Source organism: Epinephelus moara, chromosome 8 (genome assembly GCF_006386435.1).
Source record: "Epinephelus moara isolate mb chromosome 8, YSFRI_EMoa_1.0, whole genome shotgun sequence".
NCBI classification, from domain to species: domain Eukaryota; kingdom Metazoa; phylum Chordata; class Actinopteri; order Perciformes; family Serranidae; genus Epinephelus; species Epinephelus moara.
In genome coordinates, this window is record NC_065513.1 from 45,243,927 (window position 1) to 45,257,648 (window position 13,722).

The 13,722-nt window shown below is 43.0% G+C and overlaps 1 protein-coding gene and 1 long non-coding RNA gene across 2 annotated transcripts in view; both read left to right on the top strand.

Annotated features, from left to right (window-relative positions):
• The first annotated feature begins 1,071 nt into the window (after window positions 1-1,071).
• The window catches only part of pisd (phosphatidylserine decarboxylase), a 46,141-nt gene continuing 33,490 nt past the window's right edge, over window positions 1,072-13,722 (top strand). The window contains exons 1-3 of the mRNA XM_050052073.1: window positions 1,072-1,167; window positions 3,748-3,785; window positions 6,062-6,198. Of these exons, the coding sequence (XP_049908030.1) occupies window positions 1,124-1,167; window positions 3,748-3,785; window positions 6,062-6,198 (219 nt within the window). The 5' untranslated portion in view covers window positions 1,072-1,123. The remainder of the gene's footprint in view (window positions 1,168-3,747; window positions 3,786-6,061; window positions 6,199-13,722) is intronic.
• The window catches only part of LOC126394684 (uncharacterized), a 12,655-nt gene continuing 9,872 nt past the window's right edge, over window positions 10,940-13,722 (top strand). The window contains exon 1 of the long non-coding RNA XR_007570386.1: window positions 10,940-11,051. This is a non-coding gene — a long non-coding RNA (uncharacterized LOC126394684). The remainder of the gene's footprint in view (window positions 11,052-13,722) is intronic.

Below are 13,722 nucleotides of genomic sequence, written 5' to 3' on the forward strand. Positions count from 1 at the left end.
ATTGGGCTTTATAAATAAAATTGATTGAATTGATTGACTGGAGGATGACTCTGGTGTTTGTCTCATTCATATCTGACCCCCACCCCCACCCCCGCCGTGTGACGTCATCTGTGTTTAGAGGCCATATTGTGAGAAATAAAACCCGTCTGTGATGAACTTATTAACATTCAGCTTTAATCTTCATCCATCAGCTCGGTTTAATCTTCATCTTCATCATTAACATGAACTTCCGGTATCATTAGCCTTACCTGACAGGCAGCAGCTGCCGCAGTTTCACCTGACAGACTTTTTTTTTTTTTTTTAATCCTTTATTAATAGACTTGACATTGCATTACATTAAATGCAATTATAACAACGTATTGCAGAACATTGGATGTGTATTCATAACAACGCATTGTTGATTAACATGTTGCTACTCTGTAACATCCTTCAAAAAGACATTAATAACACGTAAAATGACATAACCAAAAGGAACAGAAAATAACTAATATGCTAAAAACATAAGCCAAAAGGAACAGAAAATAACTAATATGCTAAAAACATAAGAAGGAAAAGAAAACATGTCCCAACAATAAGGTGTACGAGGGAAAAACTATACCATATGCCGAACAGCCTCATAAGTTTTGTTACATATCACACATTTAGATTAATTCAATACATAGGATTTTACCAATTATTTGAGGTCTTAAAAGCTTTCTTGTTTTTAGTTATTTTAATTGGAGACAAGCAAAGAGATATTGTAATTCGACACGAAATAAATTTACGTTAGGTTTAGTCTGAGTGATTCTAGATTTATGAATGTGAAACTTGCCAGTAAGACAGATGGCTTTGAGAGCACAGTTAATAGGTTGTATGTCTGTATTACAGCACAGAAACAAGACCATTTCTTCTGATATTGGTGTCAGCATATTAAACGCTGAGAAAATCAGTAGAGCAGCATCAGTCCAAAATTCTCGAGAAAAGGAACAAGTGTAGAATAGATGAGAAATCGATTCGCTTTCAGCTTTACAGAAAGAGCAAAGTGGAGAGACATCTGCTGACACCTGACAGACTTGACTCGGGGAAATGCTGGCTCTCCTCTGCATAGTGACGCACGACGTGCTGCGTCACCTCCACAAACAACATGGCGGCGGCCTGGCGGAGGGTGTACAGCGGACTGTCTGTCAGGTATTCACTTTTGTTTTGGTTCTTTAAAGTAAACACAGCTACGTCAGTGACGTCTTCACTCTGCAGCCTCGAGGCGAACACGTCATGACCGTGTGACGTTTGTGTGGTGTTAGTGACGCTGTGTGTTAATGACGTATGACTCCACCGGACCCCGCTCAGAGTTTGTATCAAATTAACATTTGATGACAACATGCAGCTGGTGTGTTGAGTGTGACGTCAGACGGGTTAAGAGTGTGTGAATGAGAGGGATAAAGGTTTCGGCTCAGGTAACACGAACCACGTGTTTCACATACACCTGATTACGTCACAGGAACAGGTGAACGGGAGCTGACTGAAGCTGCTCTGGGTCAGAGGGTGTTTCTCAGTCAAGGGTCCCACAGAGACAAGTGTCCTCATGTGATCATCATTAACCCTCAGCAGACTGAGGAGGTTTCACTTACTGTGACCTGATGGACTGACTGATGGACTGACTGACTGACAGCAGTCTCAGGCGTGTTTTTTTTATCTTCATCTAATTGAATCTTTATTTAAACTGTTCACAGCAGCAGGATGATGTGAGGAATCAATAACCAATATCATTTATTTATTTATTTAGAAAATCAGGACAACGCATATTAATGAACATGTACGACAGCACACGTAAATATGCCAGATTGTAGCCTGCGGGCTAATTTCCATCTGGAGTCCTTTAAGCAGGTTGATTTTACAATACAAAAGAACAAGAGATATACAGTATTAAAAGTTTGTTATTTAAAACAAAAAAAGAAACAGAAAGCAGTTACAGGAGAAAACAGGACAATGCATAAGTATGCATTACAACAGGGAGTTAATACAGTACAGCAAGCAGTTAGGGGTGATTGCACGTTTGGTTCTCTCTAAGCCACACCTTCAGGTGGCTCTTGAAGGTGGCCAGGGTGGGACATTCCCTTATGGTAGAGGGCTGTTCCAAGCTGCACTCCCTTTAATAGACAGGGCGTTTTGGCTGAAGGAGGTTTTTCTGAAGGGAACCTCACAGTCCTTGTTAGCAACAGCTCTGGTGGTCCAAGTCTGTCTGTATCTAATGAACTGTTTCAGTGGGGGTGGTGCCAGGCCATGGAGCACTTTATATATTAGGCATACAGAGAAGAATTTACAAAAATTAAGAAAACTCAGCAAGTTATATTTCCCTAAGATGTTGCAGTGATGATAAGAAAAAGGTTTTTTGTCTAGAGTTTTGAATGTTTTTTTGTACAGAAGCTCAACTGGTTTCAGGATAGTAGAACCTGACATGGACCAGCTGGTGATGCAGTAGCTCATATGTGAAAGTATCATAGAGTGCAAAAACATCAGAGCAGCTGCAGCTGATAGGGAACCTCTCATTTGCTTAAAGTTATAAAGATGGAATTTAGTTTAGAGTCTATAATCACATCTAAGTATTTAAACTCATTAACAACATTCAACTCTTCTGTGCCCCAAAAAACACCAGAGTGAGAAAGCATGGTAGTAGAAGGTTGCTTCGACAAAAATAAACAAACAGGTTTTTTTGCATTTAAGATAAGACACGATCTAGTAAGCCATGCTCGTATGTGTGTAAGAGCTATTGAGAGCACACGTGCTGCCTCCTCAGGATTTTTAGCTTTAGTAAAAATTACAGTGTCGTCAGTGTAAAGTTGGACATCCACATGTAAACAAAAATCAGGTAAATCATTAATATACAATGAAAATAAAATGGGACCCAGTATGGACCCTTGGGGGACCCCTACTGGACAACCCATGCAAGAGGAGCTGGCACCGTCCACCACAGTGCATTGTTCTCTGTGTGACAGGTATGAGTCAAACCAATTAATAGTTTGGGTAGAAAAATTTAATCAGGACAATTTAGATAGAAGCACCTTCTGGTTGACGGTGTCGAAAGCTCTTTTTAAATCTAGGAATACGGCACCAACACATCCATTTTTATCTAGGTGACATTTGATGTTTTTCCATGAACATGGTCAATACAGTCTCGGTAGAGTGGTGTGGTCGAAACCCAAACTTCATGGGATGTAAAGGAGTTTGGCTATTGCCGAGGAATTCAATGATTCGTTTGGAAATCCATTTTTCAATTATTTTGGAAGTAGTAGGTAAGGTGCTGATTATCAATATAGCACAGATAAATAATGTCTCAATACAGATCAATAATGTATCAGCACAGATCAATGATGTATCAATACAGATCAATAATGTATCAATAATGTATCAATACAGATCAATAATGTGTCAGCACAGATCAATAATGTATGAATACAGATCAATAATGTATCAGCACAGATCAATAATGTATCAATACAGATCAATAATGTATCAGCACAGATCAATAATGTATCAGCACAGATCAATAATGTGTCAATACAGATCAATAATGTGTCAATACAGATCAATAATGTATCAGCACAGATCAATAATAATGTGTCAATACAGATCAATAATGTATCAGCACAGATCAATAATGTGTCAATACAGATCAATATTGTATCAGCACAGATCAATAATGTGTCAATACAGATCAATATTGTGTCAGCACAGATCAATAATGTATCAATAATGTATTTTTATTAACAGAGTTTCTTCAGTGAGCTGCAGCAGAACGCTCAGTACAGGTCAGTCTTACTGCTCCTCCTTCATCACCTCCTCCTTCATCACCTCCTCCTCCTCCTTCATCACCTCCTCTTCCATCATCACCTCCTCCTTTATCACCTCCTCCTCCTCCATCATCACCTCCTCCTTCATCACCTCCTCTTCCATCATCACCTCCTCCTTTATGACCTCCTCCTCCTCCTTCATCACCTCCTCCTCCTCCATCATCACCTCCTCCTTCATCACCTCCTCCTCCTCCATCACTTCTTCCTGTCACTTCCTCCTGCTGCTCTCTCTTTACTCCCTCTCCTCCTCCTTCAGTTCAGTGTCAGTGAAGGAGGTCGTCAGTCTCACATTCAGAGACAGTCAGTAAAACCAGTATGGAACCAGTAGAACCAGTATAGAACCAGTATAAAAACAGTATAGAACCAGTAGAACCAGTATCGAGCCAGTATAAAAACAGTATAGAACCAGTATAGACCCAGTATAAAAACAGTTTAAAACCAGTATAGAACCAGTATAGACCCAGTATAAAAACAGTTTAAAACCAGTATAGAACTAGTATAGACCCAGTATAAAAACAGTATAGAACCAGTATCGACCCAGTATCGACCCAGTATAGAACCAGTATAGAACTAGTAGAACCAGTATAGAGCCAATATAGAACCAGTATAGAACCAGTAGAAACAGTATAGAAGCAGTATAGAACCAGTAGAACCAGCATAGAACCAGTATAGAGCCAATATAGAACCAGTAGAAACAGTATAGAACCAGTAGAACCAGCATAGAACCAGTAGAACCAGTATAGAAACAGTAAAACCAGTATAGAGCCAATATAGAACTAGTATAGAACCAGTAGAACCAGTATAGAAACAGTAGAACCAGTATAGAACCAGTAGAAACAGTATAGAAGCAGTATAGAACCAGTAGAACCAGTATAGAAACAGTAGAACCAGCATAGAACCAGTATAGAACCAGTAGAACCAGCATAGAACCAGCATAGAACCAGTATAGAGCCAATATAGAACCAGTATAGAACCAGTAGAAACAGTATAGAAGCAGTATAGAACCAGTAGAACCAGCATAGAACCAGCATAGAACCAGTATAGAAACAGTAAAACCAGTATAGAGCCAATATAGAACTAGTATAGAACCAGTAGAACTAGTATAGAAACAGTAGAACCAGTATAGAAGCAGTAGAAACAGTATAGAAGCAGTATAGAACCAGTAGAACCAGTATAGAAACAATAGAACCAGCATAGAACCAGTATAGAACCAGTAGAACCAGCATAGAACCAGTAGAACCAGCAGAACCAGCATAGAACCAGTAGAATCAGTATAGAACCAGTGTAGAACCAGCATAGAACCAGTAGAACCAGTATAGAACCAGTAGAACCAGCATAGAACCAGTAGAACTAGTATAGAACCAGTAGAACCAGTAAAGAACCAGCATAGAACCAGTATAGAACCAGTAGAACCAGCATAGAACCAGTAAAACCAGAATAGAACCAGTAGAACCAGTATAGAACCAGCATAGAACCAGTAGAACCAGCACAGAACCAGTATAGAACCAGTAGAACCAGCATAGAACCAGCATAGAGCCAGTATAGAACCAGCATAGAACCAGTAGAACCAGTATAGAACCAGTAGAACCAGCATAGAAACAGTATAGAACCAGCAGAACCAGCATAGAACCAGTATAGAACAGTAGAACCAGCATAGAACCACTATAGAACCAGTAGAACCAGCATAGAACCAGCATAGAATTAGTATAGAACCAGCATAGAACCAGTAGAACCAGCATAGAACCAGTAAAGAACCAACATAGAACCAACATAGAACCAGCATAGAACCAGCATAGAACCAGCATAGAACCAGTAGAACCAGCATAGAACCAGCATAGAGCCAGTAGAACCAGTATAGAACCAGTATAGAACCAGTAGAACCAGCATAGAACCAGTATAGAACCAACATAGAACCAGGATAGCACCAGCATAGAACCAGTATAGAACCAGTAGAACCAGCATAGAATCAGTATAGAACCAGTAGAACCAGTATAGAACAGTAGAACCAGCATAGAACCAGTAGAACCAGCATAGAACCAGTATAGAACCAGTAGAATCAGTATAGAACCAGCATAGAACCAGTAGAATCAGTATAGAACCAGCATAGAGCCAGTAGAACCAGTATAGAACCAGTAGAACCAGCATAGAACCAGCAGAACTAGAATAGGACAAGTATAGGAACAGCAGGATTCTGGGTCGAATCTCTTGGACCAATCAGCTCTCTCTGTTTCCAGGTCATGGCTTGCTGCCCCGCCCCCGGCCCCTCCCTCTTCTGTTAGTGACAGGTGGAGGTTACCTTGGTTACCAGCACTACAGGAGGAAGGGCCAGCAGGATGAAGAGGCTCCGCCCCACCTGGCCACGCCCACACAGGTTGGAGACCCTATCTCTATCCTACCCGTCCTCCTCCTCGTCCTCCTCCTTCCTCTTCGCCCTCCTCCTCCTCTTTATCTTCCTCCTCTTCATCTTCCTCTTCATTTCTCGTGGAAGTGTGTGTGTCGGGGCACTCCAGCGTGTGCGACCCACGACAGTTTCCACCGTCTTTTACTGTTTTTAAATCTGTCTTTTAACGTTCAGTGTGCGTGGAAAAGTGCGGAGGACCGATATGTGGATTTTGCATTCTTCTTCATTGTGGCGCTAGTCTGTAGCGCCTGTCAAGGGGAGAAGCCGGTTCTCCAAGATGGTGACCGGATCATTATCACCAGAGAGCGCCGTCTGTCTCTTAGTTTCTCAGCAAGTGATGAGGTCCCGACTAATATTCCAGCGGAGATCTTCGTCCCTTTCCTGCGGGACAATAGATCTCCACGCTGATCCTCGTGGCGGAAAAAAGGAAGGAGAGGCAGTATTCACCACAAAATGAAAAAACTCTGTCTGAATAACAGACGCCAGCTACCCCCGTTGCCTTTGGTCTTCTTGTCAAACACGCAATCTCTAAGGCGCAACGTAGACGAGTTGGAGATCTGGGCACGGTACAAACAGGAAATTACTGAGTGTTGCCTACTCGCCATCACCGAGACGTGGCTTAATGAGAGTGACTTGGCCCTCGCTGGATTCGGCTGTCCCATTAGACTGGACTGGTCCTCAGAGGCGATGGGGAAAAACTGCGGAGGAGGTGTCTGCTTCTATGTAAGTCAAAGGTACTGTAATAACATCATTGTGCGCGAGAGGATATGTACCCTGGACATAGAACCACTTTGTGTCTCCTTACGCCCTTTTTATCCACCACGTGAATTCCCCCAACTGTTTTTTACCCTTGTGTACATTCAGCCCTGAGCCAACGCCAGTGCTGCCACTCAGCTGATAGTAGATCTGTCACACAAGCTGGACTCTCTTTCCAGGGGGGCTTGAATCATGTCCAGTTGGACAGAGTCCTAGGGACATTTGAACAATATGTAATTGCCCCACCACACTAAAAAATTCTACTGTTGATGTGTGTTATGGAAATGTGAGCATCTTTTTATTGCGCTCATATAAACTGTGCTTCAGGCGTCAGGAGGTAGAGGAGAAGACCATCGAGATATGGACACAGGAGAGTATCTCCTCCCTCCAAGCTTGTTTTGATTGTACGGACTGGCAGTGCTTTATTGATGCTTGTGATAACAATATTGATGTACTCACTGCAACTGTTTCATTCCTTTTTGGGTGGATTTGGCAATCCCTACTAAACAGGTGTTTATCTTTCCTAATAACAAACCTTGGGTAACCAAAGATCTTAAATTTGCTATAAACAAAAAGAAGACCTTTGTTGGGGACTAGTCCTGCACCATTTGATAAAAATGTGCGATTGCGATTTGAGTGGACAATCACGTGATTTGCGATTGTGATTACAATGTAATAAATAAATGGTATCATGAGTCTTGTTGCTTGATTCAGTGTTTCCCTACATTATATCAGGGGAGCACTGACCTGACAGAGTTATTGTTATGGACAGACAGTGTGTCAATGACCATCAACAGACTGAGCACAGTCAAACATGCTGCTCACACAGCAGCGCAGCACGACACTGTACACACAGCGGAGCGAGACTGCGTTGCGTTCAGGCATTGTCACGTAAATGACAAATTCCAGCACGCCATAGCACAACACAACAGCATGTCAAGTGGGCCGAACCCGAGCAAAATTGCTCAATTTTTCATTTGTTATATAGTTTGTTATGGAGTCCATGATTTCCCTGTGACACTTACAGATGTTTGCGTAACTGTGCTTGGATGTTGTTTTATGAGGCTCTGGTGTCTTTCAGTTGTCTCTTTGTCTTGAACGTTACACGGCTTGTCTTTCTCTCACATGCACTCTTCCTACCTTTCTCTGTGCTGTCTCAAGTGCTGATATAGATTGGTCGTGTTGCCGCCGGACGTGGCGACTTTAACTTTTAAACTTTCACACAGCACGTCTTTCTGTTCAACGTCGCCGTACCTGAATCCAAAGTATCGCCATGTAATAGACGTTGTGTTTTTTGTGTCTGTGTTGGTCACTGCTGCACGCCGGCTGGTCACCTGACCATACGTGCTGCACACACCAGGATAGCTTGTGGGCGTGATATCAACAAACTCTACACTACAGGAGAGGCAGTCACGTTCACAAGCACACACGTTAACACTGATTTACATTAAATCGCAAATCGCAGCCTTTAATGCGGTTATGTAATCGCACAGCCTGACATCGGGATTAGATTAATCGTGTAGCACTATTGGGGACCCTCAGGAGAAAAAGGTGGTCTCCAAAGAAGTTAAAGCTGAAATAGCTAAAGCAAAGACCAAGTACAAGGAAAAGCTAGAGAACCAGTACTTAAAGGAAGACCTGAGGTCAGCGTGGCAGGGGATCAAGTCTATGGCCTCCCTCAATCAGCAGGATGATAAGATGAGGCAGCTTATTAGTATAAATGGGGTTGAGGAGGCGGATCTGCCAAATACTTTCCATTTATTCTTCTGACGGTTTGAAAGACATGATTTCAATCAAGATGTCTCCCGGCTGAGGGACTCCCTGGCACCCCACAACGAGATATTGATATCTCAGGAAGTCTTCCACTTCATCTTCATCTTCCTCCCCCTCTTCCTCGTCATCTTCATCTTCATCTTCCTCTTCCTCCTCGTCTTTCTCCTCCTCTTCATCTTCATCTTCCTCCTCCTCTCAGCAGGTCATATAGTCTCTGTTAGGGTTCTGTTTGTTCTGGAGGACTGACGACAGTTCATTTGTCAGAGATACCACTCGTCCCACTGCTGTCCAACAGAGGACAGGCTAGAGGCGGGTTCTGTCCAACAGAGGACAGGCTAGAGACGGGTTCCGTCCAACAGAGGACAGGTTAGGGATGGGTTCTGTCCAACAGAGGACAGGTTAGCTATGGGTTCTGTCCAACAGAGGACAGGCTAGAGACGGGTTCCGTCCAACAGAGGACAGGTTAGGGACGGGTTCTGTCCAACAGAGGACAGGCTAGAGACGGGTTCCGTCCAACAGAGGACAGGTTAGAGACGGGTTCCGTCCAACAGAGGACAGGTTAGCAACGGGTTCTGTCCAACAGAGGACAGGCTAGTGACGGGTTCTGTCCAACAGAGGACAGGTTAGAGATGGGTTCTGTTGAACAGAGGACAGGTTAGAGGCGGGTTCTGTCGAACAGAGGACAGGTTAGAGACGGGTTCTGTCCAACAGAGGACAGGTTAGAGACGGGTTCTGTCCAACAGAGGACAGGTTAGCTACGGGTTCTGTCCAACAGAGGACAGGCTAGTGACGGGTTCTGTCCAACAGAGGACAGGTTAGCTACGGGTTCTGTCCAACAGAGGACATGCTAGTGACGGGTTCTGTCGAACAGAGGACAGGTTAGCAACGGGTTCTGTCCAACAGAGGACAGGTTAGAGACGGGTTCTGTCCAACAGAGGACAGGTGGGTTCTGTCCAACAGAGGACAGGTTAGAGACGGGTTCTGGATTCAGCCTTCAGAGAGCCAATGGTTCTGGATCCAGTCTTCAGAGGCCGATGGTTCTGGATTCAGCCCTCAGAGGGCCGATGGTTCTGGATCCAGCCTTCAGAGGGCCAATGGTTCTGGATTCAGCCCTCAGTAGGGCCGATGGTTCTGGATCCAGCTCTCAGAGGGCCGATGGTTCTGGATCCAGCCTTCTGAGGGCCGATGGTTCTGGATTCAGCCCTCAGAGGACAGACAGTTCTGGATCCAGCCCTCAGAGGACAGACAGTTCTGGATCCAGCCCTCAGAGGGCCGATGGTTCTGGATCCAGCCCTCAGAGGGCCGATGGTTCTGGATCCAGCCTTCAGTAGGGCCGATGGTTCTGGATTCAGCCCTCAGAGGACAGACAGTTCTGGTGGTTCTGGATTCAGCCCTCAGAGGACAGACAGTTCTGGATCCAGCCCTCAGAGGGCCGATGGTTCTGGATCCAGCCTTCTGAGGGCCGATGGCTCTGGATTCAGCCCTCAGAGGACAGACAGTTCTGGATCCAGCCCTCAGAGGGCCGATGGTTCCGGATCCAGCCCTCAGAGGGCCGATGGTTCTGGATTCAGCCCTGATCCAGCCCTCAGAGGGCCGATGGTTCTGGATTCAGCCCTCAGAGGACAGACAGTTCTGGATCCAGCCTTCAGAGGGCCGATGGTTCTGGATTCGTTAGCTTCAGGTGTCAGAGTCTGATGGTTCACTGGGTGAAAGGTGACACTGATGTCACAGTGATGATGTCACACTGCCAGGTCACTCTGACCCAGGCCCCTCCCCCTCAGCTCACTGACTCATCTGCCTCCTGATTGGTGCGTTCACTGTGGACGTGGTGTGATGAGTTAATGAGTCACTCTGATTGGACGGAACAAAAACACTTGGTTTATTTATTTATGTTTTATCTGTCAGTGTGTGTATGTATATATACACACACACACACACACACACACACACACATATATATATATATATGTGTGTGTGTGCATATTTGCTGTCTATATATTTCTGCTTTCTGATAAATACCCACTCTGTGTGTTACAACCTGTGGCCAACAGTTTCAGTCTGAGAGACACACTGAGTCTGTACAAGACAGAGAGGAGGGGCGAGGGGTGGGGCTCTCACTATAAGCTCCTCCCCCTCCATATAAACTCCTCCCCTTCATCTGTCAGTCAGTCAGTTCTTCTTCTGTCCTCTCAGTGGACACACTCTCTCCTGTCTCGTCTTCTCTGGTCACACTTGGACATCAGCATGTGTCTTCGTCTGTCTCCGTCTGTGGCGTCCTCAGCCACGTCTTCATGGTAAGGTTCTTCCCTCGTCGCCGTGGCGGCGAGCGTCGTGAGCGTGACCTGCTGCGGCAGGTGAGGCGGCAGGGTCGCACGGCTGACGGGGAGAAAGAGAGTGAGAAAGGTGGAGGAAGAGGAGAAGGAGAAAGAGGAGGAAGAGGAGGTGGGGTGAGGACGAGAACGTCGGCACGATTCAGGTGGGAGAGGAAGAAAAGAAAAAAGAGGGCTGACTGTAGTTTAAAATAAAAAGAACAGGAAACTGAAAACAAACAAAAACACAAATATAGATGATTAAATATTAAAATATGTTTGTTTTTATTTACAGACACATAGAACAGCTCAAAGATAAACAAAGTTCAGATGTTCATCTGTAAAATGTTTCACTTTAAATAAACTAAAGTTCACGTGAACAAATCTGAGCTCCAAATAATCTACCTCTACATATTTACTCTTTATATATTTACACTTTATATATTTACATTTTTTATGTTTACACTTTATATATTTACTCTTTATATATGTACTCTTTATATATTTTGCTCTTTATATATTTACACTTTATATATTTATTCTTTATATATTTACTCTTTATATATTTTGCTCTTTATATATTTACTCTTTATATATTTTGCTCTTTATATATTTATTCTTTATATATTTACTCTTTATATATTTTGCTCTTTATATATTTACTCTATATATTTACACTTTATATATTTTGCTCTTTATATATTTACACTTTATATATTTTGCTGTTTATATATTTACTCTTTATATATTTACTCTATATATTTTGCTCTTTATATATTTACACTTTATATATTTACTCTTTATATATTTACACTTTATATATTTACTCTTTATATATTTACACTTTATATATTTTGCTCTTTATATATTTACACTTTATATATTTTGCTCTTTATATATTTACTCTTTAAATACAGATAAAATGACTGAGATGGACAGGTTACAGGAGATTACTGTGTGTGTGTGTGTGTGTGTGTGTGTGTGTGTGTGTGTGTGTGGTTTCTATGGCGACAGGTAGTTTAGCAGGTCAGCTATTTTAGCTGTAGGCTAGCTTAGCTTGTGTTAGCCTCTTTCCAGTTGATCCGGTGCTAACCTGCTAACCCACTTTCACACACACGCACACACACACACACACACACACACACACACACAGTGTGTATACATGTGTGTATACCCACATTACTGTGCACAGGCTATTTTTCTTTGTTTTTCCCAAACAGTCAACAACAACAACATCATGTGGATGTCGTAACAGAACCAGTGATGATGACATCATCTTTTTGAACAAGTATCATCAGAGCAGTCATAATCCGTCCGGCGAGATCGTTCATTCCTCTACACGTTAACGTTCAGGTGGAGTGTCCGCTCCAGGGGGCGGGGCTTAAAGGTGTCGTCCTGCGTCGGTCTTAAACATGTTGTTTCTTTGAACGTCACTAAAATGATCCGACACTGTAAAAACACTGATTATCGTCAGAGCTGCACATTTCTGACGGTTCTTGAACACATCATGTGTGACAGACAAACAAACAAACAACAACAACAACAACAACATCTGATTTCATTATCATTTAACATCACAATCAGTCTGTCTCAGAGGCTTTAGAGCAGAGGACGACCCTCTGTCCTCCTGTCCCTCTGCCCTCCTGTCCCTCTGTCCTTCTGTCCCTCTGTCCTCCTGTCCTTTTGTCCTCTGTCCCTCTGTCCTCCTGTCCTGTCACTCTGTCCTCCTGTCCTTTGTCCCTCTGTCCAACTGTCTCTGTGTCCTCCATCCCTCAGTCCTTCTGTCCCTCTGTCCTCCTGTCCTCTGTCCCTCTGTCCTCTTGTCCTTCTGTCCATCTGTCCTCCTGTCCTCTTGTCCTCTGTCTTTCTGTTCCTCTGTTCTCTGTCCTCCTGTCCCTCTGTCCTACTGTCCTCTTGTCCTCTATCCCTCTGCCCTTTACCCCTCTGTCCTCCTGTCCTCTTGCCCTCTGTCTTTCTGTCCCTCTGTCCTCTGTCCTCTATCTCTCTGTCCTCCTGTCCTCTTGTCCTCTGTCTTTTTGTCCCTCTGTTCTCTGTCCTCTATCTCTCTGTCCTCCTGTCCTTTGTCCCTCTGTCTTTATTGTTTTATTTTTTTATTATTAAGAGGAAAAAAATATTATTAACATAATTTATATTTGTGCATCAGAAATTATTAATAAACTAAATTTATTAATTTCAAATTTTATTTTGCAGAAGAAACTGTTTTTATAGAGAAAATCATTATTCTATAAATCAAAGGACACGAGTCCTGAAATTAATCTGACACTGATCAAACTACACACACTGTAAACATATACTCACCAAACACACATCTATATACACACCAAATACACATCTATATACACACCAAATACACATCTACACTGAACAAAAATATAAACGCAACACTTTTGTTTTTGCTCCCATTTTTTGTGAGCTGAACTCAAAGATCTAAAACTTTTTCTACATACACATAAGACCAATTCCCTCAAATATTGTTCACGATTCTGTCTAAATCTGTGTTAGTGAGCCGAGATAATCCATCCCACCTCACAGGTGTGGCATATCAAGATGCTGATTAGACAGCATGGTTATTGCACAGGTGTGCCTTAGGCTGGCCACAATAAAAGGCCACTCTGAAATGTGCAGTTTTGCTTTA